Source organism: Capricornis sumatraensis, chromosome 8, assembly GCF_032405125.1.
Source record: "Capricornis sumatraensis isolate serow.1 chromosome 8, serow.2, whole genome shotgun sequence".
In the NCBI taxonomy this organism is placed as follows: Eukaryota; Metazoa; Chordata; class Mammalia; order Artiodactyla; family Bovidae; genus Capricornis; species Capricornis sumatraensis.
The window spans coordinates 73,250,029-73,274,931 of record NC_091076.1 but is presented as its reverse complement, the minus strand read 5'-3'; the positions used below and the strand labels follow the sequence as shown (position 1 = coordinate 73,274,931).

Genomic DNA, 24,903 nt, shown 5'->3' with positions numbered 1-24,903 from the left:
CCACATACGTACAGAGAAGAGGCAGCAGGCAGGATTTGGCACACAGGCTATAAGTTTACAGGTTCCTGATAGAGACAGAAGTTTGGCAAATCTACTTAAGAAATCCAGGGGAAAACGCCCCCAAATTAGAAACAATGAGGGGTGTAGCCAAGAATATAAATTTATTTTAAAGTTTATAGCAAATATTTAGTACAACTTTAGATTATTGAATTTGAAAATACTAAGTAGACAAGTTTGTAGAAAAATAGAAATTGCCTAAATTTTTCCAGAGGGAGGAAAATGCTTCCAAAGTCCAATGATTATGGAAGAAATTGAAAAAGTTATCAAAATATTTCCATAAAAACAAGCCAGACCCACTCTTTTCTGTGTGAGTTCTTTAAAACTTTTAAGGAACACATTTAGCTGCCTTTTAAAAAGTATCTTTCAAGGAACAGAAAGATATTTTTATATCTTCTTTATACACTATAAACATTATAAAAATATCTAAAAATACAATGATACTTTTATATCATTTTTATACATTATAAACTGTTCCAGGACATGGGTACAACCTAGTTCCTTTCCCACTCATTTTACAAAGCCCAGAATAAAAACTATAGACCAGTATCACTTGTGAATATAGATGCAGAAACCCTGAAAAAAAAAAATCACTGCTGTGTCACACCCAGCAGCTTATTAAAGGAACAATCATGTATCACCAAGTAGAATTGCTTCCAGAAATACAAGGATATTTTAATTTGGAAAGATATAAAAGAAGGCTTCGATAAATGCAGACACATGCCATGTCCTGAGAAGGAAAGACTAAAAAATGTAAAAATGCCAATTTCCCTGCATTGACCTAATCAGTATAATGCCATTTTCAATGAAATCACGATTGCATTTTTCTTAAACTTTGACAGTGTCCTAAAGTTCTTCTTGAATAACTGGATAAGAATAGCCTTTTTGTTGTAAAAAGTACTGAAGGGACTTAGTACTACTAGATTTCCTATCAGCATTGAGCTACAATAATTAAAAGCAGTATGGTACTGATATGATAGCCCCCCAAAAGTATTAGAGTCTTTCTTCAAGTCGTTAAAAAATTAAATATTTAAAAATTAAACTATAAAATATCTAGAGAAAGATAAGTGAATTTTTACATAATTTTAGGGTGGTCAGAGAAGCTTTCTAAAGTATATAATACCAAATTTCGGCAATTAGAAGATAGTTAGATTTAACTTAAATACCAAATTTCAAAAACACTATAATCAGAAAAGAAGATAGCAGATGTAGGTGAAAGAGGTCCTTGAAGGAATGAAAACGTTGGATGGGGAACAGCGAGTTCCTGTTCTCTCACTCTTTAACCACTAACTCTCAGTATGAACTTGCGCAGGTTACTCAACCTCTGTGTGGGTCAGTACTCTAATATGGATAATGAGAGGACTTAGGTGAATCTCCAGGCCTCTAGGGGAGGCTGTTTGCAAAAATGACCACAATTTCTGTGGTCCCATCCCTATATGTTTACTCCGTTTCAACTTGACATTGCTTTTTCTCCCATCAAGAGGTGGAGCCTCTTCCCCCCTGCTGAACCGCAGTTTGACCAGTGGAATGCAGTAGAAGTGATGTTATGTGACTTAATGAATCTAAGCCTTAAGAGACCTTGCAGCTGCGAGTGTTACTTCTTAAAATGATGGTGTGGCCTGTGAACAAGCCTGGGCTAGCCTCTCAAAAAACCACATGCAGATGGTTGTAATCCTAAAGGTAATCCCAGGCAAGACTAGCAGAAAAAATATTCAGCTGAGCTCAAGCAAAGCTGTTGGCACACAGCATTGTAAGAAATGAAACAGTTGTTGATTTAACACTCCCCACCCCCCCAAAACCCATAAAGAAGAATGAAAATGTGAGTAACAAAATAAGAACATTTCCAGCAACTGTGCAGCTCTTAAAATCAACTTTTAAAAATACACATAGTGATGAAAATGTTCTAAAACTGGATTGTGGTAATGGTTGCACAAATTTTAATTTCCTTAAAATTGTTGAATTACACTTAAAATAGGTGAATTTTATGGTATATAAGTTAAATCTAATATATACATAAGCAAGCACTTTATCAAAGTAGTAATGAAGATGATCATTTCTAACCTCTCTGTAGTAATTTAAGCAAGATACCATTTTTTTTCCCTATCAGATTGGCAGAGTTGCTTGTTGTTTTTTTTGTTAATTATAGTATACATCTCAGGTTAGAGTATAAAGAGATGGCCATGACATACTAAGTGAAGAGAAGTAACTTACAAATCACTATGTGTACCATGTTGCTAGTTATGTTAAAAATTCCATATTTAGGGCTAGAAAGAAAACTTATATAATGCACCAAAACCTTATAGCTGACTGAGAGGATTATAAATGACATTATTTTCTCTGTAATTTTCAGATTTTACATTTTTTCTGACTCGCATGTGTTTCTTTTGTAATTTCATTTCTTTAAACAATAAAAAAGTTCACACGATAAGAGCATTTTTTAAGGCACTTGATACATACTGCAAAATTGCCCTCCAGGAAAGTTGTACCAGTTAACACACCCACCAGCAATGTTCACTTTCATTTTTGAAGTCAATCTAATTTTGTCTCCGTCTGCTAATATTTCTAATCTTATTTCATTCCTTTTTATTATTTCTTTGGGGTTCCAACACCTCCCAGTTTAGTGTTCTCATTGAATTTCATTAGCAGCTGTTTCATCAGTAGCTCAGAAGAAGGATTAAAGTGTTAACTTGGATAGATTTTGACAAAAACCTATAAAAATGTATGTTATTATCTTTGCATGAATCCTATTTAATCATAGTTCCTCAGGAACCTCTCTTTGGCACTTATTTGAAGGAATAGAACTGGCCACCGATGAAACTCCAGACCTTGATATGTGCGGATCTGTCTGGGTGAAACTGGCATATTCATGGTGTGTCTGGGTTCAGGTCGTAAAGGGGATTAATGAAGTTCTGCAGAGGTTCAGGTCAATTCACTGCCCTTTCACTCTTCAACCACTGGGAATCTACCTTGCGTGGGGATCCTTGATGACTTGTTTTACACAGAAATTTCATAAATATCTGCCATAAGTTTTATGAAGTTTCATAAAATAGCTGCCAAGAGAGGTATATTCCGAAAGTATTATAAATGAATGTTTTTTTCTTTACTTGAATCTCATTTTAAGTGTACTGAGGATATTAGTGAGGTGCCCTTTCCGTAAAATAAAGAATCGCTCCCTCTTTTTTTGCTTTTTGTTTGTTCTGTACACAAAATGTCACAGATTTGCTTAAGGGACCTGCACATCCTCACTTTCTCTGATCTCAGCTAATAGATGACTAATGCAAAATATTGAATAACTTTTAAAATCAATACTTAATTTTGTCGAGATAATTAGAGAGAGATTCAACTCTGACATAAAATACTCACCCCACTCAGTTCCTGGGCCTACTTCTGTTAGAGGATAATCCATAAATAATTCACGACGCTGGCGTTACTCACGGCATTGTGATAATTTTTTTCTGGGAAAATTTTAGCAGCTGTTCTAATATAGATTGCCAGTTATCAGTAGTTGGCAACGCAAGTCAGCTTTTAATTATGCAGAGGCTGATTATTCAGACGACAAACTGTGCCCTGTGCTGCTCCTTCCTGCGGCCTCCTTACCTTTTAGCATCTCCACTGCTCATTAGCACGTGTACCAGAAGGCAGGCCTTGGACAAGGGTGGGGGAAAGGATACTAAAATCAGTTATGCATTTAGGAGACGCACTAATGAAAGATTTCAACACAGTGTAGAACTGTTGACTAAAATTGAGTCATTTGGATTCCCTGTGAATTTTATTTACTTGTTCTAATTCTGGCTCTCCACAGCAGCAGGTAATAGAATTGTCTGCAGAGAGACAGTATTAGTCCTATAGCTAATGTCTTCCTTTCTAGAACATTTTCAGTTGATGGTTTATATTTTCTTTATTTCATACGTGCCTACACCTCATTATTTGGTGGTTGGTCGATTGAGACCCCTGGCTTATATGGTGATATCACAATTAAATGATGGCCTATCATTTTTCCAGAAAACAGAAATTTCCCTTTCAAGTACCAGTATCTTTCGTGTTTCAACCAGCTTTGTTGGAAACATGATCTGCTCGTGCTTCCACCAAGGTTGCGGAACACAGTTTAAACCTTTCTGTACACTCAAGGTTGTGTGTACGGTGCATTCTCCTGATAGGTACGGCTGTCACAGAAATCCGTGCAAGTACGGTGTGAGTCTGAGAACCTCTGGTTCAGTCAGATGTAGTTGTAGTAAAACTCAGTGGTGCTAGTATTTTTGTTTGCCCCAAGGCTATTATTCTTGTGTAAGTTCTGCCTCCTCCCCAGTCTGTCACCGTCTCCTTTGCTGTTGTCAGAAATCCTGCGTCTATTAGTTCTCTTTCTGGACTGTTGTGGGCTGAGAAGCTGAATAGCTATGCCAATTAGAGTTATGGCTAAAGTAAGAGCAAGTGGGCCTGCAGGAGAATAGAAGAATTCACATATGAATATAAGTGCTTGAGCCTTGGTGCAGAAATAGCCTCACGGCTCTTTTCCACCACTTCCTTTCTAATTTTCAGTCACGTGGTTAAATTGCTGATTGTGTTTCAAAGAAGAGGTTACTTGGGATATGGAACTGGAATCGACATAGCCCAGGACTTCCCTGGTGGTCCAGTGGTTAAGACTCCACACTTCCAGTGCAGGGGGTACAGGCTTGATCCCTGCTCAGGGCAGTTCCTCGTGCGGCAAGGTGTAGCCAAAAAAAAAGTGATCCAGAGATTTTTTTCAGTGAGAACTACTGCTGACTGATATCCCATCAAATTGGGACAAAGAGCAGAATAAAGAGGTGAGCATAAGAAATACTGATTTTTTAAAAAATAGATGATAGGCCTGCTTAGGATAGCGATTAGGTTACCTGTTCTATTAACCCCCCCAAAGACCAGTTAAACGAAAGCACTTGGACTATTAAAGTCTTTAGGAAGTAACCTCAGCAGGTGCTCTGGTTTCCATGTCGTCATGAACATTGTGCAACTGTCTTGTCTAGAAGGCTCCCTACTGATAATTCCTTTTTTATTATTTTCTACAGATTCTAATCTTTGGATTATTTGGGGGGAATTGAGACACAGTAGTTAGGTTCCAGGATTCTGGTGGACTTTTCATGTGCTCATTTGCTTTGCTTCCTGGGGACCAGAGTTATCTCTGAGTCACGCTCCATCTGATTTATATTGGATCCGGCTTGTGGAGCTCTGACTCAGCCAGGCTTCAGGCCCGATCGCCCAGTTCATCGGGCTGGAATGGAGGGCGAGGCCAGGATGAATGTCCTGACACATTTTTCCCCTTTCTCTTGCACTTTCAGGATCTAAAGAGAGCCTCATTGCCAACACCCGGCGGGTGCGCCTTGCCACGGCCCTTTTCCCTGTCGTCAGCCTCCTGAACCATTCGTGCAGCCCCAACACTAGCGTGTCCTTCATCGGCACCATTGCCACCATTCGGGCATCACAGCTGATTCGAAGTGGGCAAGAGATCTTGCACTGCTATGGTGAGCTGTCCATCCTCCCCGCTGCCCACCCTTCTCCAGCAGAAAAGGACGGGGTGAACTCGCATGGGCAGGCCACAAAGCAGGTGCCTTTCACCTGCCCAGGGAGGGGCTGTTTCCTGGTGGAGGCGGTACAGAGCTCCTCACTAGGCCCTGTTGTGTCTACACTACTGTGTGTCTCACTGCTTGATCCCTATAAGCATCCTATTCTGAAAATGGACTGGGAACAACTTCTTGGCTTCGTTTTCTTCCTGTCCCCATGACTATGAAGCCTGTCTCTATAGTTACACCCATGTTAGAGTAAAAGGTACTTGTCACATGATGTGTGATTACCAGACCCTCCACTAAGCTGAAGTCGTTTTTTTTTTTACTGTGATGTACAGGATCTTAGTTCCCTGACCAGGGAGGCAGCCCGCTGTCCCTTGCAGTGGAAGCTCAGAGTCTTAACCACTGGATCGCCAGGGAAGTCCCCTGCAATCTTTTAAGCAGTGTTTGGTGCTCTCTCGGTTTCAATATTGGCCAAGCGTGGTCTTTCTGCAGGACCGCACGAGAGCAGGATGGGCGTTGCTGAGAGGCGCCAGAAGCTGAGGTCTCAGTATTTCTTTGACTGCGACTGTCCGCCTTGTGAACGTGAGAAGCAGAGACCCTCGGCGGGGCCTGGTCGGGAAGCCTTCCGTTGTCACCGTTGCAGAGCGCTCCTGCAGGTAACTCTCCTTCTCCCTTCTCTCATGGCTTTTCTGGGACATGAGTTATCCAGCTGAAAGGCCTGAAATCTTTAGGAGGATGCCGTTGGAACTTGGAGGTGCTGAAAGCCATACTCTCTCTTCCCCACACCTTGATCACCCCCTACAGGGACCACAGGGAAGGGTTGGGATTCATGCTCTTTTCTCCTGCAAAGAGCAGAAAATCCCACCTAAACTGAGTCGGGGTTGCTCCAGTAAATGACGAGGAATCCCAGGTTAAGGGTGCTTCAGATACACTGTAGTCTAGGAGCTCAGGAAGTGTCACCAAGACCCAGTTTTTCTTTCTGCCCCATTAGCTCCATTTTCTCTGTTATTTAGCCCAGTCTCAAAGAGACTTCCTCCTTGCAGTGGCTGAATGGCTGCCTTTAGCTCCAGCCTCAGACCCTCCCAGTCCAGAAGGATAAAAACATACAGACTCTAACAGATCTGGGCAAAAATCATACTGCGTTTCATCAACCCAATACCTGTGGCTGGCAGGAAATCAGAGGCACAGAGTTTCCCTCCAGCCATTTGGGCCAGAGGGATGGGCCATATCAGGGCTCCCTGCTCCCCGCTCAGCTCCCAGGCACTGACTGAGGAAGGATGAGAAAGGACCCTCAGGAGAAATCATGGTGCTCTTGCCAAATGGAGCCACAGATTCTGGCATCTGAAAAACAGCAAATGTCTTAGGGGACCTGTAGGTAGAACGTGGAACTGGTTGTATTGGAAAGCTGAAGTCACAACAAGCCCAGCGTCAGATGTGGGGAGGCCTCACCCAGCACCTTTTCCTGTTGGTTTCCTTGTGGCTTTTTCATAACCCCTGGAAATACGTCTGTCATCCAAAGTCCTAGCCCCAGAGAGAAGTAAGAGGAACTATAGAAGCCAGGTGGGCTACATTTCATGGTGTTGAAAAGAGACACGACTGAGCGACTAACACACAACACAGTGCCAATATGGAAAGAGGCTGTGGTCTGTAGCAGTTTTAATTTGGTTGCAGAAGCTAAATCTCACACCATGCTCAGCTCCTGCTTCTGCTAAAGTTGCTGCCATCAAACCAAATCCAGATTCGGTCCCCCTTGGTCGTCGTGTGTTACGGCAGGAGTCTCCTTCCCCCACAGGGTCAGAAGTTCTGGAGTGATGCTGTAGGGTTAAGCACATGCAGTGTCGCCAGCTGACTCTGGTCAATAAAGAGAACACTGACTTCCACAGGGAGATGATGTTCTGAGCTGCGGCGGCCCAGCTTGTACGGAATCAGTTGGCAGAGACCTCTTGGTCTCCCGGCTACAGGACCTTCAGCAACAGGTGGGGGCGGCCCAGAAGCATCTCAGAAACGGCAGACTAGGTGAGACTGGCTCCCTGCTTCGGTCCTCCAGCCCCTTCCCTTTTATTCATTCTGAGTTCACCTTGATCTCAAGGATACTCGGTGAAGATTGAAGCGTTGAATTTAATTATCCCCCTGCCAGCCACAAGATGGCTATGTAGGCCAGTGAGACCAAACCCTTACCAGCTCAATTTGCATGATGTCCTTGAAAAAGGGCCAACTGATTTCAGCTGTTGTTCTCTTAGGCATCAGAGAGTTAGTTAAAGACTAACGGGTTATCTCTGACATCCGTATTCTTTGTGCATATCCAGAAGCTCAGTGTCACTTATTTAAGTTGTAGAGCCTCGTGACCTAATTTCCTAGAGAAACTGTTCTGCACTCATCAGAGCCTACCTCTCTTCTACAGAGCAGTGGGGCATGTGCCCAGTGAGTTTAAGTATCCTGCTTTTTCCAGAAAGGGAGTTACAAAAGCCTTCATTACCTTGGAAAGCTCTGCCTTGGGGCTTGACGTCATGGGAATTTATTTACCCTACTTTTTATGAAAGTTGACCTTTCTGCTTAGATTTCTGAGTCAAGAGAAGTAACGACCATACATGAAATGTAGCCATCCCATTTCAAACTGAATTTGGAAACCCAGAGCACGTGTGGGGAGGCCTCACCCAGCACCTTGTGCTGTTGAAAGAGAAAACATAAGACAGCAGCTTTACTGGACCCAGCATTACAACCCAGGGAGACAAAATGGGATTTCCACATTCAGGCCCACCCATAGAGGATTTAAGGGCTGGAATCTCGTTTCTAAGACTGGATCTGTGTCTGTAATGAGTCCACTTTGCTTTGAGTTGATAGAGCTAGCCATTCAGCTGTTGCTGGGGTGTCAGAGTGATGCCGAGAGCTTCCTGTCTGCGGAACACAGCGTGGTGGGAGAAATCGAGGACACCTTGGCCCAGGCCTATGCTGCCTTAGGTATGGCCTGTGACTGTATCTTCCGCTCCGAGGAGTGAGCCTGCCTTGTGCGTGCGGTTGTGACCTTGGCCTTATCTGGTTGGGTCTCTCTCTTATCTGGTCTTTCATCTGAGGCTGCTCTCCCTTCCATTCAGCTTTCCTTTCCCAGAACAAGTTCATCCACAGCTGACTGTGGTTCTCGTCCGGATCCAGATCTTCCTCTCTTTGCAGGGGACTGGGAGAAGTCAGCGACCCACCTGCAGAAGAGTCTCCAAGTGGTGGAGGTCCACCACGGGCCATCCAGTGTGGAGATGGGCCATGAGCTCTTCAAACTGGCCCAAGTCTTCTTCAATGGGTAAGTCTTGTTTCCTAGCACTTTGCCAGGCCACATACTGATTTTATACTAGGCTCTTCTGTGTGTTTCTTTTTGCTCCCATGGCGTCCACTGCTCTTAGAAGAGAGATGAGCCTCTGATGAGGGCCAAACAGTTTCTCTAGGAAATTAGGTCACGAGGCCCCTGGAATGAAGATAAAGTGAAACGTCTTTATTTCCCCTTTAGGAGCAATCCCTTCCTTCTGTCCTGCTGACACATTTGTCGCTTTAGAATTTCCTCCTGGGAGATAACGGGAAGCTCTTAGCTCTGAAGGGAGTTTCCCAGGGAGAAGTTGCCTCAGGCTCCCCCTACCCCGTGCTAACAGCAGCTCTTAGCCATTCTTCTCAGCCCCCTCCCTCCCTCGGTGCTAATTCGCAGCACCCTCAGCTCCAGGCCCTCCTTCTTCCTGGTCCTGTTCTTTTTAAAGCAGTTGTAATCAAGCACGCGTCTTCTTGCTCCCCAGGAGACGTCTGGCAATGTCTGAAGACACGTTTTTAATTGTTAGGACTCGGGGTGGAGGCCAGAGATACTGTTAAACATCTGACAGTGCACGAGAGGGCAGCATCTCGACCCCCAGCTAAGAATTGTCTGGCCCCAAAATGTCAATATCGTCAAGGCTGAGAAACCCAGAGTTAAAAGTTGAAAGAACAGTAGAGTTGGTGAGTTGATGGCCTCATCCACTTTTGTAACTGGGATCATTAGGAGGCCCTACTGTCAGTATTTCTGGATGGAATACGTCCAGCCTTGATAAAGCTGCCATTGGTGTGGTGAAATGTTTGAATCCGTCCTGGGACTGTGTGGTGGGTGAGCCTGACACCCAAGACATAGAGGCAGCCCATTCGGTCAGAGAGAGGACAAAGAGCTGCAGAATCAGGTCACAGACAGTCTTGGTGTCTCTTGAGACAAAGACTCCTGAGTTAACCTCGAGTAAATATAGGACCCTGTGGTCAAAAAGACTCGGACTTGACTTAAGCAACTGAACAACAACGAAAGTATCGGATGAGTGCTTTGAGACCTGCCCGTCTCTCAGTGTCCTGGAATCTTTGTATATTTTTTGTAACTTTCATTTCAAACTCTACCTTTCAGTGTGTTTTTAGAGTCTTATCTGCCCTTCTAGACTATAAGGTTCTTGAAAACAAAAGTTATCTACTCTGCATTCTTCACAGGATGTGAGTAGGCCCTCCACTGATGTTTGCCTGATTGAATACTTGGGTTCACTCCTTTTTACCTCCTTTTGGTTCAGGTGTGCAATACCCAAAGCTCTGAACACAGTACAGAAGGCAGAGAAGATCCTGTTGGTACATTATGGCCCTTGGAATGACGAGATCCGGGAGCTACAAAAGATGAAATCCTGTTTATTGGACTTGCTGCCCATCCCTGTGGGACCTAAGGAATAGAGTGGGATGAGTTAAAGAGGGTCTGTTGCTGCTGAGCTGTCACCTAAAAATACAGGACCTGCCTGACAGTCACCAGCCTGGTGTATGAGATGGGGGAGGGCTTGGAAAGCGTCGCAGTTAGAGACAGGCTCACCTATTTTGATGGATGTTTTTTGAAGTAGTTAACTACTCTCCAGCACAAACTCCCACTTCCCAGAAAAGACTTCAAACTGGTATCTGGAGAGCCTAACCCCTTTAAAAGGATTTTAGCTGATCTGCAGGCATCTGGATGTCAGCCTAGGGTTTTGGCTAGACGCCACCTCTCTAAATGATGATGTCTGCTTCGCTGGAACATTCCTATGGTTTCTAGCAGTAATGAAGTGTTGTGTACCACTCCAGTGGGAACTTAAACTCGTAATAGTTGTATTGTAATTGAAAAATAGTTATAAAGCTAGAAGTCCGTGAGGCTCCTTACCTCTAGAGAGTTTCATTTACGTTATCTATCTTCCTCAAATCCTTTGTTTAAACCGGTAGCATATAAATTATGAATAGAGAAATAAATATGAGGCCATTCTACTGTTGGGCTTGGATGGCAACTCTCTGTGTGTTTTCTGCTAGTTTTCCAGTCCTCGTTCTCTGGATTTCACTCTGTATTCTTGGCTGGCTCACTGACCAGACACTAATAAAATCAAGCTTGTAGCGAAGGTTTTATAACACCTCCTTTCTGAGTTATGTTTATTAGCAAACCTGAAAAGAGATCGCTTTTTTCCCTATCTTCCCAAGCAGGCCAATGACATACAGACTCCTGAAAAGGGGAGAGACAGCTTCAGAACATGCTGAGGGTGTGGGCACGGCTGCTTGTGGTTTCAAACCTAAGAGACAAGATAGGAAGGAGAACTGTTGTCTGCCTGGTTGTATAGCACTGCTCTCAACAGTTTTGGCATCAGGGATTGCTTTCATGGGAGACAGTTTATCCACAGACCAGGAGCCGGGTGGGGATGGTTTGGGGATGATTCAAGCACATTATGTCTGTTGTGCACTTTATTTCTATTATTATTACATCAGCTCCACCTCAGATCATCAGGCATTAGATTCTGGAGACTGGGGACCCTGGTCTAAACCCCGTGAGGAGGCCAGAGTCTCTGGATCTGAACCCTGGGTTCTCTGTCACCACTGGGGACCAAGTGGTTCGGGTGAGTTAGTGGAAAAGAATTCACACTGCTTTGAGAGCTTGCCCACCCCAACCATGCCCAAGAAGTGCCTGGTGGTTGCCCTGGCATTTATAATCAGGAACTGAATGGCCTTGAAGCTGCCTGGCAGTCGCTTTTCAAGAAGCTGAGTGTTCAGAACATGGTTTGCACTCAAACCTTTGAATGAAGGGCAGGCAGAATCTCGTTTATCTTCCTTTCTACTAACTCACTGTGTCAGAGGCCATGGCCAATGAGATGTTTGGGTAGAGCTGACTTTCAAGAAGGAAAATTTAGTCCTGTGGCCGATTCTGTAGTTGTTCTGTTCTTGAAACACTTGGCACGTTTCAAGTTCCTGAAAAAAAGGTTCTGCTGTACTTTGTAAAATAGGCCCACTTCCTTAAAAAGAATATGGGTAGAATTTTACATCACAGACCTCATTTTTATGTGAACTTAAGAGCTTTCTTTAAATGCTCTATAAAATAAAGAATTATTTCCTGAAGTTACAAGCTTCCTCCCTGATCTGTCTGCATGTTAACTCGTGTTGTCAGGTGACACTAGCTTGACAAGGGGGTTATCTGTGCTTGATTTAAGACCTAAAGTCCAAGACTTCCTTGGGGGTCCAGTGGCTAAGACTCCACACTTCCAAAGCAGGAGGCCCAGGGAAACTAAGATCCCACATGCTATGCAGTGTGGCCAAAAAATAAAAAACCTGAAGTCCTGTGCTTCCCAGGTAATGTTAGTGGTGAAGAACCCGCCTGCCACTGCAGGAGACATAGAGATGCGGGTTCAGTCCCTGGGTGGGGAAGATCCCCTGGAGGAAGGCACGGCAGCCCACTCCAGTATTCTTGTCTGGAGAATCCCATGGACAAAGGAGCCTGGCGGGCAACAGTCCATAGGGTCGCAAAGAGTCGGACACGACTGAAGCGACTTAACATGCAAAGTCCTGTGTATTTAAGAGCTGGCTCCACTGATTGTAGAGACAGGAAATCTCTTCCCAGGGGGACTGGTGTCCTAAAGTGTGAACCCCCACAGAGCAGAGAATCAGTCCCAGCATTATATAGTGCAGATAACTAAAGTTCGTATCTCATATGGTGACTTTCTGCAGTTTAGATAGACCCAGCCTATAAAGATGGGACTAACAAATTCCTAAAGGGCTATTTGTCTTCATATTAAATTTAACATAGCTCAAAATAGGAGGAGGAGCAGGGTAACAAAAGGTAAGGAGAAAGCACTTTTATTGCAAAGTATACATTGAAACGTAGGGGCAGCCTTCATATAATATATAATCTGCCATCCCGCTAGTGTTTTTTTCTTCTGGGGTATTTGAACGTTAAGTTGAGTATTAAGTGCCTCTGGGGTCCAGAATTTTGCCTATGAAGAGAAGGGCCCCTGTGTCTGTGTCCCTCAGTACAAAGATGAAAGGTTGGTTAAGGTGATAGTCCAGAGGGAAGGTGAGGCGGGCAGGCTGGACCCCTGGGCTGGAGTTAGTACCCGCCCCATCCTCATTCCACTCGAATCCGATGCGATGTTCCACTTGAGTAAGTTTGATAGGTTTGCCTGTGATCTTGCTAAAGTCTGGTGCATCAAACAGGGATTGTAGCTCTGCAGAAATTGAGAAAGATTTCCATTAAAACCTTGCCTTGTGAACGCTGCAAGGAAGAATACAATCCTGATTCTCAAGAAGGCAAGCAAAGTGGGGGGTGGAACACTGCTTTTGACTGTCTGTGACATACGTACAGCTCTGGGCTGGTTAAGGGTTAAGTGACTTGCCTAAGAGCACACAGCCAGTGAGGTTAAGATTAGAAACCAGGTCAAGGGACCTATCTTGAGAAGCAGTGTTCAGAGTTCCTGTTACAGGATGTATGCTCTGGGTGCTTAGGAATGAGTCTGATAAGGAAGGCAGTTCAGTCTTCCCCTCCAGCACTATTAGAATGAAGGGATCATCCTGGGCCCCAGTACTAGTCCGTGGAAGCTTTGCGTTCTGCTTAGCAAGGTGGAGGGCTTCCCTTGTGGCTCAGCTGGTAAAGAATCTGCCTGCAATGCAGGAGACCTAGGTTTGATCCCTGGGTTGGGAAGATCCCCTGGAGAAGAGAAAGGCTACCCACTCCAGTATTCTGGCCTGGAGAATTCCATGGGCTGTACAGTCCATGGGGTCGCAGAGTCGGACACAACTGAGCGACTCGCGCTTTCACTGTAGCAAGGTGGAAGGAAGGCTCAAAGATTCAACCCCACCCTCCCCAAGAGCAAAGAGGTGTTGCAGCCGTACTCAGCTCCTGCACGGACTTCGTGAGTTCGCCTTCATAACTCAGCTTCAGCTTGGGAATGGTCAGGACTGCCTGAACAGTCTTCAGTTCTCGGTCTATGTCATGAATGAACTCAGAGGTGAGGCTCTCTTCTATCAAGGTCAAGTTCTGGGTCACTTTCTGAGGCAGGAAGAAGATGATACTTGTGCTCCCAGTCAAGGGCAGCTGGGCGATCTGAAACAACAGGGAGGAGTCACATGGGTTAGCCGTTAGGAGCCCAGGAGCCTAACGATGGACAAACACCCCAAGCCGGCTTCTCTTCTGGGACCAGGCCTTGCCTCGCTTCCCCGTCCCTTGTCTGTGTAACAGTTGTCCCTCTAAGCTGTTGCTTTCCGGCAGCAAGATGTCTACTGATGGGACTTCCCTGGTGGTAGAGTGGTTAAAGAATTCTGGCATTGCAGGAGGCAGCGGTTCAATCCCTGGGCTGAGAAGTAAGATCCCACATGCTGCAGAGCAGCTAAGCCCATGGGCCACAACTAGAGAGTCCTTGCACTGCAATGAAAGAAAGATCCTGCACGAAGCAACTAAGACCTGATGCAGCTAAATAAATAAAAGCTATCTACTGATGTTTCTTCAAGCGTAAGCCATTGTCTTTTCTTAGCCTAATACCAACTGAAGTGATCTGCTGAGAGAACTTTCTTCTGTGGTTTTCTAAAGAGCCAGAATTGAATTCCCAGGTCTGTGTTTTCTCCCAAGGTTTGCCTGCCAGCAGTTACTGATACCTGTTATACACAGAGCCTGGACTAGAAACAAAGGCACTGGGAAGAGCAATGAAGAAGCGGCAATACAGTGGCCCTCTGAGCAGAGGTCTTTAACCCTAAGGGCAGATGGCATCGGGGGTCCCAGGAGCCCCTGAAATCACCTGCAGAGATGCATAGGTGGCATTTCTCTCCAGTGCTTCAGGCATTTTGTCAGATTCCCAAAGAAAAAAACTACTGACTTAGAATTTTCTTAAGTCACCTAGGAGAGACTTAGAATGCCAGCAAATTGGAGTTTGTGACAGATTTTGAAAGTTTGGATTTTTATAAATACAAGTTCTCCCCCAAAAAGAGAAGGAAAGACAAAAAAATAAAAACCCAGCATTTGAGAGCCTGGTCTTGAGGACTCAATTTCACTTTACCAACCCTTGCAACAAACCCTGAGTCAGAGGATAAGTTTGAATAGCTATGGCTCTCCATTTTTAGAAACAAAGGGCTCGGCTAGTGGGGCTTCCCTGATAGCTCAGTTGGTAAAGAATCTGCCTGCAATGCAGGAGACCCTGGTTTGATTTCTGGGTCAGGAAGGTCCGCAAGAGAAGGGATAAGCTACCCACTCCAGTATTCTTGGGCTCCCTGTGGCTCAGCTGGTAAAGAATCCACCTGCAATGCAGGAGACCTGGGTTCAATCCCTGGGTTGGGAAGATCCCCTGGAGGAGGGCATGGCAGCCCACTCCAGTAAGGGCTCAGAAAATCTCTTAACTTACTGAAGGGCACATAGCAGGTAAAATTCAGACAGCTCCATAACAAGAGAAGCCACCACAATGAGAAGCCCACCCCACAACTAGAGAAAGCCCATGTGCAGCAATGAAGGCCCCCCTCAGCTGTAAATAAGTCAATAAATAATTCAGACTGCTGTTAGATCTCAAAGGCCATTCTATTCCCGCTACACCATCCTGCCTGAACCCACACCACCACTCACACTCCCCATACAGACCTTGCAGTTGAGATCAGAATCCAAGCCGTACCGTAAAACGGCCTTAGGGTCTGACATCATGGGAACTTTCACCGTCCTCTCCTCATCCAAGTGGAAATCCTCCAGGGAAGTCTTCCTGGAGTCAAACTTTGTTACCCACTGCCCTGGAATGAAACAGATGGAGTGCCCTGAGCCCCAGAAGACTAGAAGGGCATACTGCTGAAAATTGCCCAGCTACAGGAATCTTGGGATTCCCTGATGGCTCAGTGGTAAAGAACTGAGAATTGACCTGCGTCTCCTGTCAATGCAGGAGACGCAGGTGTGACCCTTGGGTTGGGAAGATCATCTGGAGGACGGCATGGCCACCCACTCCAGTATGCTTGCCTGGGAAATCCCATGGACAGAGGAACTACAGTCTGTGGGATTGCAAAAGGGTCCACTTAACAATTAAACAGCAGGAACCTGAGTCATCAGAGGCCCTAACACGTCAGGGAATAGCTCTGTCTCAGGATGGGCAGTCTGGACCATGATATTTAGAGGGTCCTGACTACCTTCCATATGTAAACTCAGAAATATTGTTAGGTTTATTCCAGTTCTGTGATAGCTAGGAGAAAGGTGAACTGGTACACACTTCTACAGTGATGTGCCCGGGAGACAGAGTGCAGGGAGACCAGAGCTGGAAGGGACCTCGACATCATGTCATCGACCATCTCACAGATGAAAAAGCATGAATGCCCAGAGAGGTGAAGTGACTTGCTGATGCTCACACAGTGAGCCGATCGTTAAACGTGGTCTTTAACATGCTGGTCTGTAACAGTTTCTTTCATTTCCTGGAGCTCAGTGCTTCATGAAGGACTTTTCTCTAGGGGTTTAGGGGTCCTCTCTCAACACTGCCTGATAGACGGTTGGGAAGCATTTTAAGGGGAGGTTGCCCAAAATCCCACCCAAGGCTCATGAATAGGGCTGGCCTCACACTGGGCCCGTGGAATAGTTGGGCACCTCACTATGGCCTAGAAGAATGTTATTAGAGAACTAACATGATTTATCAAGGGCTTCCCAGGTGACGCTGGTGGTAAAGTATTCTTGCCTAGAGAATTCCATGGACAAAGGAGCCTGGTGGGCTACAGTCCATAGAGTTGCGAAGTGTCAGACACAACTGAATCGACTTAGCACACACACACACCTGGTTTATCGAGAACCTGCTGTGTGTCCCAGGCATGATGCTGGGTCCATGAGAAGATACGAGACAACACACACAGAGTGGCTCTGAAATCAGTTTGCCATCTCCCAGTGACGAGAAAACAGGCTCCATAAGGCTATGAAGTTCATGCAGATCTCTCCAGCCAGAGCTGGGCAAGGACCCTCTACCAGCCCCGAAAAAGGCACAGGAGTGGGAGTGCCCCCTTATCTCTGCTGGTCTTTCTCCGCCACTCCTTACACTTTGTAGGTACTTATCCAGTGTTTGCCTTGGGTTTGGTGACAAGCAGGCAGCCTTCGGGCAAGGAACTTTCCAGGGTCCTCCTCTGCCTTCTTTGACATCCCCTCCTTCCTGGCCCCCTCTTGACACCCACTGTCCACCCTCGGCCGAAAGCCAAGTGGAGAAGCCCTCACCCTTGAAGTAAGCCACACCCAGGAGGAAAATGCTGATCTCACTGGGCAGCTCCCTCGTGGACCTAGCGACTTTCCCTTTCATCTGGGCCTGCACCCAGTTGTTAATCTCCTGAAGGTCTATTCGAGAGTTGCCGGTCAGGATTCTGGGCCTGGTCCCATATGACTTCTCGAGGGGTGGGACGAAGCTGGCTTTTATCCGCAGCTCTGCGAAGAGATGGGGCAGAGGTTAGTGCACTCTGAGACCTCACCCAGCATCCCCCCTGACAGTCTGTGGCTCTGCCTGATCCTTGGCAGGCCCTGATCATCCTTCCGGCATCCTTCCGGGACTCTCCCAGACTCCTTGCCAGCTTCCACGGGCACTGGATGAGGAACGACAGATTTCACTCATTGCTGTTTTCTCTTCATGTGACTGCCCTCCCCCCGACCCTCCCAGAATCTCCTTCAGCCCATATCCTCTTTCTGATCCTCTTTGTACTCATGAAGCCCCTTCCTGCCCACCCCTCAGTGCCTGGCCTGGCCCCGGGCAGACATGCTCTGGTGTTTAGAAAGAAAACCCCAGATGCATTGCAGCAGAGACCCCCACGCGCCTCAGGCAGCTTGGGCCAGCAGGGCAACTCACTCCTCTCAAAGATAATCCGGGAAGCACTTTTAAGGTTCTTCTGGGGGGCAGTGACGGAGGCAAGGAGGTCCTTGTAGGTGCCGTGGATGTCTGGGTTACTGATTAGGTCGTAGTACAGAGCCCGGTGAATGCTGGATTCTGTCCGCTGTTCCGCACCTGCCAAGCGGAACAGGCGTGCGAGCCCCTGTAACTGCTTGCTAGGCCCATGTCAGCCTAGCTCTCGGGGACACTGAACCCTGAGCCTATCTATCTCCTGGTACCTGGAGACTTTCTAAGTGGGAAGGAATTTGAAGGCAGTGGAAGAAAAATAGGTTTTCCTGAAGGTAGGCCAAAGGCGTCAGGCCTGGAAAGATAGAAGGATGGGAGTGAGGTTCAAAGTCCCTGCGCTCCTCCCATCACAGCACTTACCAGACTCTTCTACAGCTTCCTGTTTCCTGCTTTCCCCCCACGAACTCAGCTGTGTGGCCCGAGTGAGAGCAGAGACCGTGTCTGCTTGCGTGTAGTTACATCCCCAGTATCTAGCCAAGCCAACGAGGCAGGCACGTAGGAGGAGCTCCTTTAAGGAATGTCAGTAAGCGGTCCCAAGGCCGCACACTGTGTCAGCAGTACTCCCCCACACCGACCTGGGCCTCCACTCCTACATGCCGGGATCCCTGGGCCAGCCTCTCGGCCCTCATCACCCTCCCTAAGGGAAGTGTGTCCAGGGCCGAAAGGCAGGTATGTACAGAGGGCAGAGGGCAGCTCTGGGATCCCGGGCTTTCTGCAGCGGGAACTCACCCAGCGACAGGGCAGAGAGCGCCGTGGCCACGCTCAGCGGAGACAGCAGCACGTTGGCAGTGGGGCTCTCGCCGGATCTCACGCGGTACAGGTCGTAGCCAAAGTTGGAGACGGCCGCCGCCAGCTTGTTCACGGGGACCTTGAAGAAGGGATCCTCTTCCTCCACTGGTGCCCCTGTGCTCTCAGGGGCCAGGGAGCCCTGCATTTGAGTACAAGGACCAGTGCGGATGAGCAGGGGGCGACTGGTCTGATGGCTTGGCGTGGGACTGTCCTGGTCCCTGAAGGCTGTCCTGCCTGAGGAGGTATAGCCATCTGTTGGAATGAGTCTGTGCCCCCTACTCCTGTGGGGGTGCTCCACTGGCGAGAGGCAACCCGCAAGAGAGGTTAGCTGGCCAGCTTTAAACACCAGTGACCTGTGAGCTTCAGGCCTGTGACTCATGGGGAAAAAAAAGTGGAGGGAAGTCCCCCTTCCCAAAATCCTGTTCTTAGGCCAGACTCTCCCTGTCTGCTCAGCCTTGCCCACTGCTCCCAGGTCTCCACCTGGACCCTCCTATCAAACCCTCCTTGTCTTTCTTGGCCCTGATCAGACATCACCTCCTCCATCACAGACTTGCCCTGGTGGCCCCAGTGTGAAGGCTCCTTTAGTTCTCTGGCCATTTTTGAGAGTCAACTACCACTTACTTATTAACCACTTACCATGTGTATACCATGCACCAGGCTCTGTGGTGGTTTGCATTTGAGTTACCTCATTTCATACTAGTTGATGTTAAGTGATATCCTCAAAGGTAAATGTCTTAAAACAGTTCCTTGAAGGCCAGAACTGAGTCTTTTATATTTCCACCCATCCCCAGCACCTACAGAGTAGGTGTTCAGTAGATAAATAAGTGACTGTCCACGTTGGCCCTGTAAGGATGGGTATTTTTCATCCCGTCTTATAGATAAGAAAACAGATTCAAGTTACAGTGACTTAAATTAAAAAAAACTGTTGAGAGGTGGAACCAGAATTCAAACTTGGAACTCACAATAAAATCCAGAGCTCCTGCCAAGATGCCTCACCTGCCCTGGCTGCCCTTGTGACAGTCACCACCGCCTCCCTACCCCTCAATTGTCACATAGCCTAGGCTTCTTGGCATCGGCCTTTGCAACCCGACTGTGCTCTGTCTGGACAGGCAAGAGGCCTTTCCATGCTCTTACATCTCTGCTGCCCCCTAGTTAGGATCGGAGCAAACATCCAAGACCACCAGCTCCTCAGTGAGACCCATAGGTAATGAGAAAATCTTCACTGAAGGGCTTGTTAGAGAGCTTTCGCCTTTCACCTTCTTGGATCTTCCCCACCCCTCCGCCACTCTGTCCTCTGAAAGGCAGGGCGAGACGCTTTCTGTTTTGCTCTTGGAAAAACCAAGGCCCTGTCTGGATGGAAAGATCAGAGCCTGGCCCGCAGCCTGGGTGCTGTCCAGTCTCCCCGTGCTGCCTGGCGAGGCGGGGCTGGGATTGCTAACGTCCCCCCCGCCCCAGCCCCCACCGCACCCAACTCCTACTGACCGCCTCCGGGCCGGCGTTCTGGCAGCGGCCAAAGCCAAGGAGGGCTCCAGTCCAGAGGAGTAGCATGATGGCCTGCATCTCGGGGCCTGCAAGAGAGCAAAAGAGGAGGCAGGCTGCTTCCCTCACCACTTGCACCACCAGCCGCCCTGGGCAGAGAACAGGGCCAGTCACCTTCCATCCAGCCCCACCCCCGCCCGCCCAGGGCTGGAAGTGGACCCTCAGCTTGCTAACCCCTCTGTCTCAGCACCTCCCCAGCCCTCCCCTTGCCTCATAGCCCACAGTCCTACGGCGAGCTTGTGCTTTCATCCATGAAAAGTGCCAGGAGACCCTCCTTCAGGCCTAAACCTCCAGAGTGGTGAAGGCCCAGCAGTGGGCTCCTGTGTGGGGGTGTGACCCAGCTCAAATGCACACCGAGGCTGTTCCGTGCGGGCAGCTGACCAGCTCATCATGTAGGGTTTGGATCTATGTCTAGTAACAGCATGGGGGCAGGGTCTCAGATGCAGAGTCACAGAGCACAGAGAATGGGGCATCCGGCCCAGCCCCAGGTCCCCCACAAGAAGCTCTCAAGTTCTCTCCTCAAATTGCTCTGCCCTGGAACCTGTGGTTTCATCAGGGACTCATGGGATCTTGGTTCCCTGACCAGGGATTGAACCCAGATCCAGGCAGAGAAAATGCTGAGTCCCAGCCACTGGACTGCCAGGGAATTCCCATCAATCCTGTGTCTTTTTTGTTTGTGTATGGCTGTGCCGGGTCTCAATTGCAGCACATGGGAATCTTTTTTTTTTTTTTTCTTTAGATGCGTGTGAACTCTTAGTTGTGGCATGTGGGGTCCAGTTCCCCAACCAGGGATTGAAACTAGACCCCCTGCATTGGGAACGAAGTCTTAATCACTGAACTACCAGGGAAGTCCCCAGTTCTGTGTCTTAATACCTCTCCAAATCCCAGTGTCTTCTCTTGTAAAATGGAAATCAGTTCTTACCTATTGTGATGAGAATTAAATTCGATGATGCCTTCATAACACTCAGCGGGGCCAAAGACAGGTGAGTTCTCCAATGAGCCCTGAGCCAAATTGTGTCTCCCTACTCCTGAAACCCGAGGGCCCCCCTTTCCCCTTGGGGAGCCAAGTCCTCTTCCTCCTATCAGCTTGGAACCCGCTCTGACACCCCTCAGAATTCTTTCCTTCAAGGTAAATAATACCGTGTCTTAGTAAGGCCACCCAAATCCCTACACCTCCCCAGCAGCAGCCTCTTTGGACCCGACTCTGATCCAACCCCTGGACCACAAGGGCAAAGGGAACTCCGAGTGCAGGGCTCCCCCGTCTCTTGCCCTCCCACCTTCATTGCCTCTGTAAGCTCAACCTTGGGGTCAGGATGTGGCGGTGGGAAGGAATGAAGGCAGTGGGGAGCTCATAAATAAGGTCTTCTGAGGGCCTTCTGGCTAGAAAGAGGGATAAGGTCCCAGCAGTCAGGACCTCTGGCTCTCCCTCCATTCGCATTGCTGAGTCAAGCACTTGTAATCTGTCTTCCGTACCTCTCACCTTCCCTGCAACATACACACAGGCCAAGGGTCTCAAGCTCTTTCTTCCTTTTGTATACCCATAAACACATACTCGGGGCTTCCCAGGGGCACTACGGGTAAAGAACCCCCTTGCCAGTGCAGGAGACTAAAAAATGCAAGTTCGATCCCTGGGTTGGGAAGATCCCCTGGAGGAGGGCATGGCAGCCCACTCCAATATTCTTGCCTGGAGAATCCCGTGGACAGAAGAGCCTGGCGGGCCACAGTCCAGGGGGTCGCAAAGAATGGGACGTGACTCAAGTGACTTAGCACGCGTGCATGCAAACACACACACTTTCCTGACTTCTCAGAACAAAGAGGAAAATTAAGAGTGCAGTGCGTGGGGGATTCCCTGGTATCCAATGGTTAAGACTCCACACTTGCAATGCCCGAGGCTGGGCTTGATCCCTGGTTGGAGAACTAAGATCCCACATGCTACGTGGCCAAAACAAAAAAGAATGCAGTGCATGATTTGGGGGCAAAGCCCTCTGAATTAAATCTGCTTTTGGTGGCCTGCAATGTGAGAGACCCAGATTTGATCCCTGAGTCAGGAAGATCCCCTGGAGAAGCGAATGGCTACCCACTCCAGTATCCTTGCCTGGAGAATCCTATGGACAGAAGAGCCTGGTGGGCTACAGTCCATGGGGTCAGAAAGAGTCAGACACGACTGAGTGACTAACACACAGTCTTCTGGACAATGTGAAAGGCAGCAAAAGAAAAGATGGCCTGAGTTTGTTCTGCTTACGGCTGGATGGCCAGTGGCCACCAGCCTGGCTTTCTCTCTAAACCCTGAGCACGTGTCTCCCAGTGAGTTTCAGTGACCCCTCTGTTCTCAGCCAGCTGCTCTTCTGCATGGCAGCCCATGCCACTCAGGGAGAAATTGTCCACTGAGGCAACAGGAAGAACTTTCTGCAGGGCAAGATAGAGCCCGTAACAGCGTCCAGGCTCACAGCTGCTCTCTCCACCCGGCCAGCCCCACCCAGAGCTGGCAGGGGCCTTCCCTGCCTGAGCCCCAGCAAACTGGTTTAGCAGAGACTGGAAATTCAGTGAGATGCAGGGGCGGCAGGGCTCAAGAAAAAGCCATTAGCTCTAGTCCCTGGGCCAGGGCAGGGAACCGAGTGAGGAGGGAGGAGGTGAGAGACGCCACCCTGGCCTGGTATTTAAGGAAACCAAGTCCAGATGCTCTTGAAGGTGGGTCTTCTCTATAGGAGTCCCTACAGAGTTTGAGCTCAAACCTTGGGTCACGTGATCACTGTTACCACGTGGGTGAGCTGAGGACTGAAGATGCAGTGGTGAGGGACCCCGGCAGGGAAAGGCACACGGGTCCACAGCTGTCAGAGCCAGTCGCCAGGTATTAACAGTACCTCTGACACTATTAACGGTGCCTCTTTGAACCCTCCACCTGAAGCCCTGGGGATGAGGGAAGTGGAGAGATTCTTGAAAGCACCCTCCAAGGGCAGGGAGAAGGTTGGGAGTAAGGGTCTTCTGCACAGGAGGGTCCCTCTGAGCACACTCGGTGTCTTGTCCAAGGGGACGGTTCTGTGGGCTGGGCCAGGCAGCCGTCACCTGGCCAGGGGCACAGGGACAGTGGTACCATCCCGTCCAAAGGGCAGTGTCTACACCGCGGGGGCAGGGAGGAGGTGACTCTCCTCCCAGCTCAGCCAAGCTCAGGCCTGCCTCTCGGCCACATTGCCCCAGTCAAGAGACACAAGGAACTGCGATTTTGGGATCCTGCCTACCAGCTGGAAGGATACATTTGAGCCAGTACATGTGTTTCAGATTAAACCCAGTGGTGAGACAAACACCATCACTCCTCCTTCTCCTCCCAGAACCACGCAGCCTTTAAGCCACATGGCGGTGGACCTCACGGGCAGTTCAGGGAAGGGCACCGCCCGGACCCACCCCACCGTGGTGACCCCACCAAGTCCCCAGGCAACTTTTTTTCTGAAGTCTTGGAACCTGAACACATGGAGGCAGAGCAGCCAGGGGTTCCGGCTCCCCGCACCCCAGAAGGATCAGTCTTGGGAACAGAATTCCCTGGCCCGCTTCCCCTCCCACCCTCAGCCTGGGGGTTGAACTGGTGGACTTGCATGGGCCAGACAATGATGGGGTTTCTGGGAAGCCTGAAGTTCTTCTCTGGCCCAGACCCGCCCCTCGATGCGGCTGGCCCCAGGGAGCACCGAGGGTGCGGGCGGCCAACCTCTCCAGCTCTGGCAGCTAAGCCCCCAAATCCCATACCGTAGCTGAACTCAATAGAGGTCATTGTTTGCGAGAGGCCAAGACCCCATTGATCTCCCAGCTTGTACTGGCAGTTGACTTGGCCAAAGAAAAAGGGTGGGCCCTGGAGAGAAGGACCCCGCTGCCCTCCATCCCAGCACACCACCCGCCCCAGGAGGGCTCCCTTCAGGCCAGCTGCTTGGCAGTGTTGAGAAATTACCTTTGAAATCAGCGCCAGTGATGTTGAAAAGGCAACAGAGAGCTAAGCCTAAGCCATGGCCAGGCTGCCCACTGGGCTCCCCAGTGGAGGCACAGCACCCAACAGCCTCTTTCCCCCAGGGTTGCAGAGCACCCCACCGCAAACTGCTGCTCAGACCTAACCCAGCAGCTAGCCACGTTCTCAGCTTCTTCCCCTCCACTGCCCTCCTCCACTGTTTTCCAACCCATTCCATTCAAGAGTTTTCCCGGCTTCTTCTAGTGGTGCAGTTTCTCCAGCTTCTTCTTCTAGTGATTTAGAGACAATTGGGTTCTGACCTTCTGGCCTCCAACTCCCTCTGCCATCCCTCACCTATTCACCCTGGTCCCCAAGGTGGAGGAACTATGGTCTCCCCGCCTCTTCTCCCTGGCACCCCTCTTTTCTGCTCCCTGGAGTTATACTTGCCTCACCCTGGTCACCCCAGCCCCGGGGAGCCTCCCAACTTCCCCTGATACACACGCGGACCAGACAGGGAGCTGCTCTACCTGTGGGTGCACCGCCGCTCCACGCCCAGCCTGGGTCTGCACACTGAGGGGCTCCTGTGAGCACCAGAGCCTTTTCTGCTGCCTCCCAAGCCAGCGTCCAGCAGGCTTCAGATTACAGCTACTCCTTTCTTAAAGCGACCTGCACTCAATTTGGAGTCTGTGATTGCGTCTGTGATTGCATCATTGTCTGGTGTTAACTTTAACCCACTGCTGGCCTTCTGCCACACACCCCCAGTTCATACATCAGACTGAAGCACCAAACCTTTCTTTGGAGCCCTGGCCATGCCCCCCATCCCCAGAGGGCAGCCTGGGTGGCAGCGGGGCTGAGGAAGAGTCTGGCAGGAGGAGGCCCAGGAGGAAGCCAAAATAGAGGAAACACTGGTCCAGAACTGGGA

General features: G+C 48.6%; 2 protein-coding genes across 2 annotated transcripts in view; one reads left to right on the top strand and one right to left on the bottom strand.

Annotated features, from left to right (window-relative positions):
* SMYD4 (SET and MYND domain containing 4) overlaps nucleotides 1–11,016 on the top strand; it is a 36,738-nt gene extending 25,722 nt beyond the window's left edge. Inside the window, exons 5-10 of the mRNA XM_068978607.1 lie at nucleotides 5,370–5,552; nucleotides 6,090–6,253; nucleotides 7,481–7,613; nucleotides 8,439–8,555; nucleotides 8,766–8,889; nucleotides 10,151–11,016. Of these exons, the coding sequence (XP_068834708.1) occupies nucleotides 5,370–5,552; nucleotides 6,090–6,253; nucleotides 7,481–7,613; nucleotides 8,439–8,555; nucleotides 8,766–8,889; nucleotides 10,151–10,304 (875 nt within the window). The 3' untranslated portion in view covers nucleotides 10,305–11,016. The remainder of the gene's footprint in view (nucleotides 1–5,369; nucleotides 5,553–6,089; nucleotides 6,254–7,480; nucleotides 7,614–8,438; nucleotides 8,556–8,765; nucleotides 8,890–10,150) is intronic.
* Nucleotides 11,017–12,701: 1,685 nt separating this feature from the next.
* Nucleotides 12,702–24,639, bottom strand: SERPINF1 (serpin family F member 1). The gene is made up of 8 exons (XM_068976964.1): nucleotides 24,509–24,639; nucleotides 19,997–20,082; nucleotides 18,455–18,653; nucleotides 17,678–17,833; nucleotides 17,059–17,262; nucleotides 15,469–15,611; nucleotides 13,740–13,950; nucleotides 12,702–13,075 (listed from the first exon to the last, which is right to left on the bottom strand). Exons 2-8 carry the CDS (start codon nucleotides 20,072–20,074, stop codon nucleotides 12,816–12,818), a joined length of 1,251 nt encoding a protein of 416 aa, XP_068833065.1. The 5' UTR covers nucleotides 20,075–20,082; nucleotides 24,509–24,639; the 3' UTR covers nucleotides 12,702–12,815.
* Nucleotides 24,640–24,903: the final 264 nt, after the last annotated feature.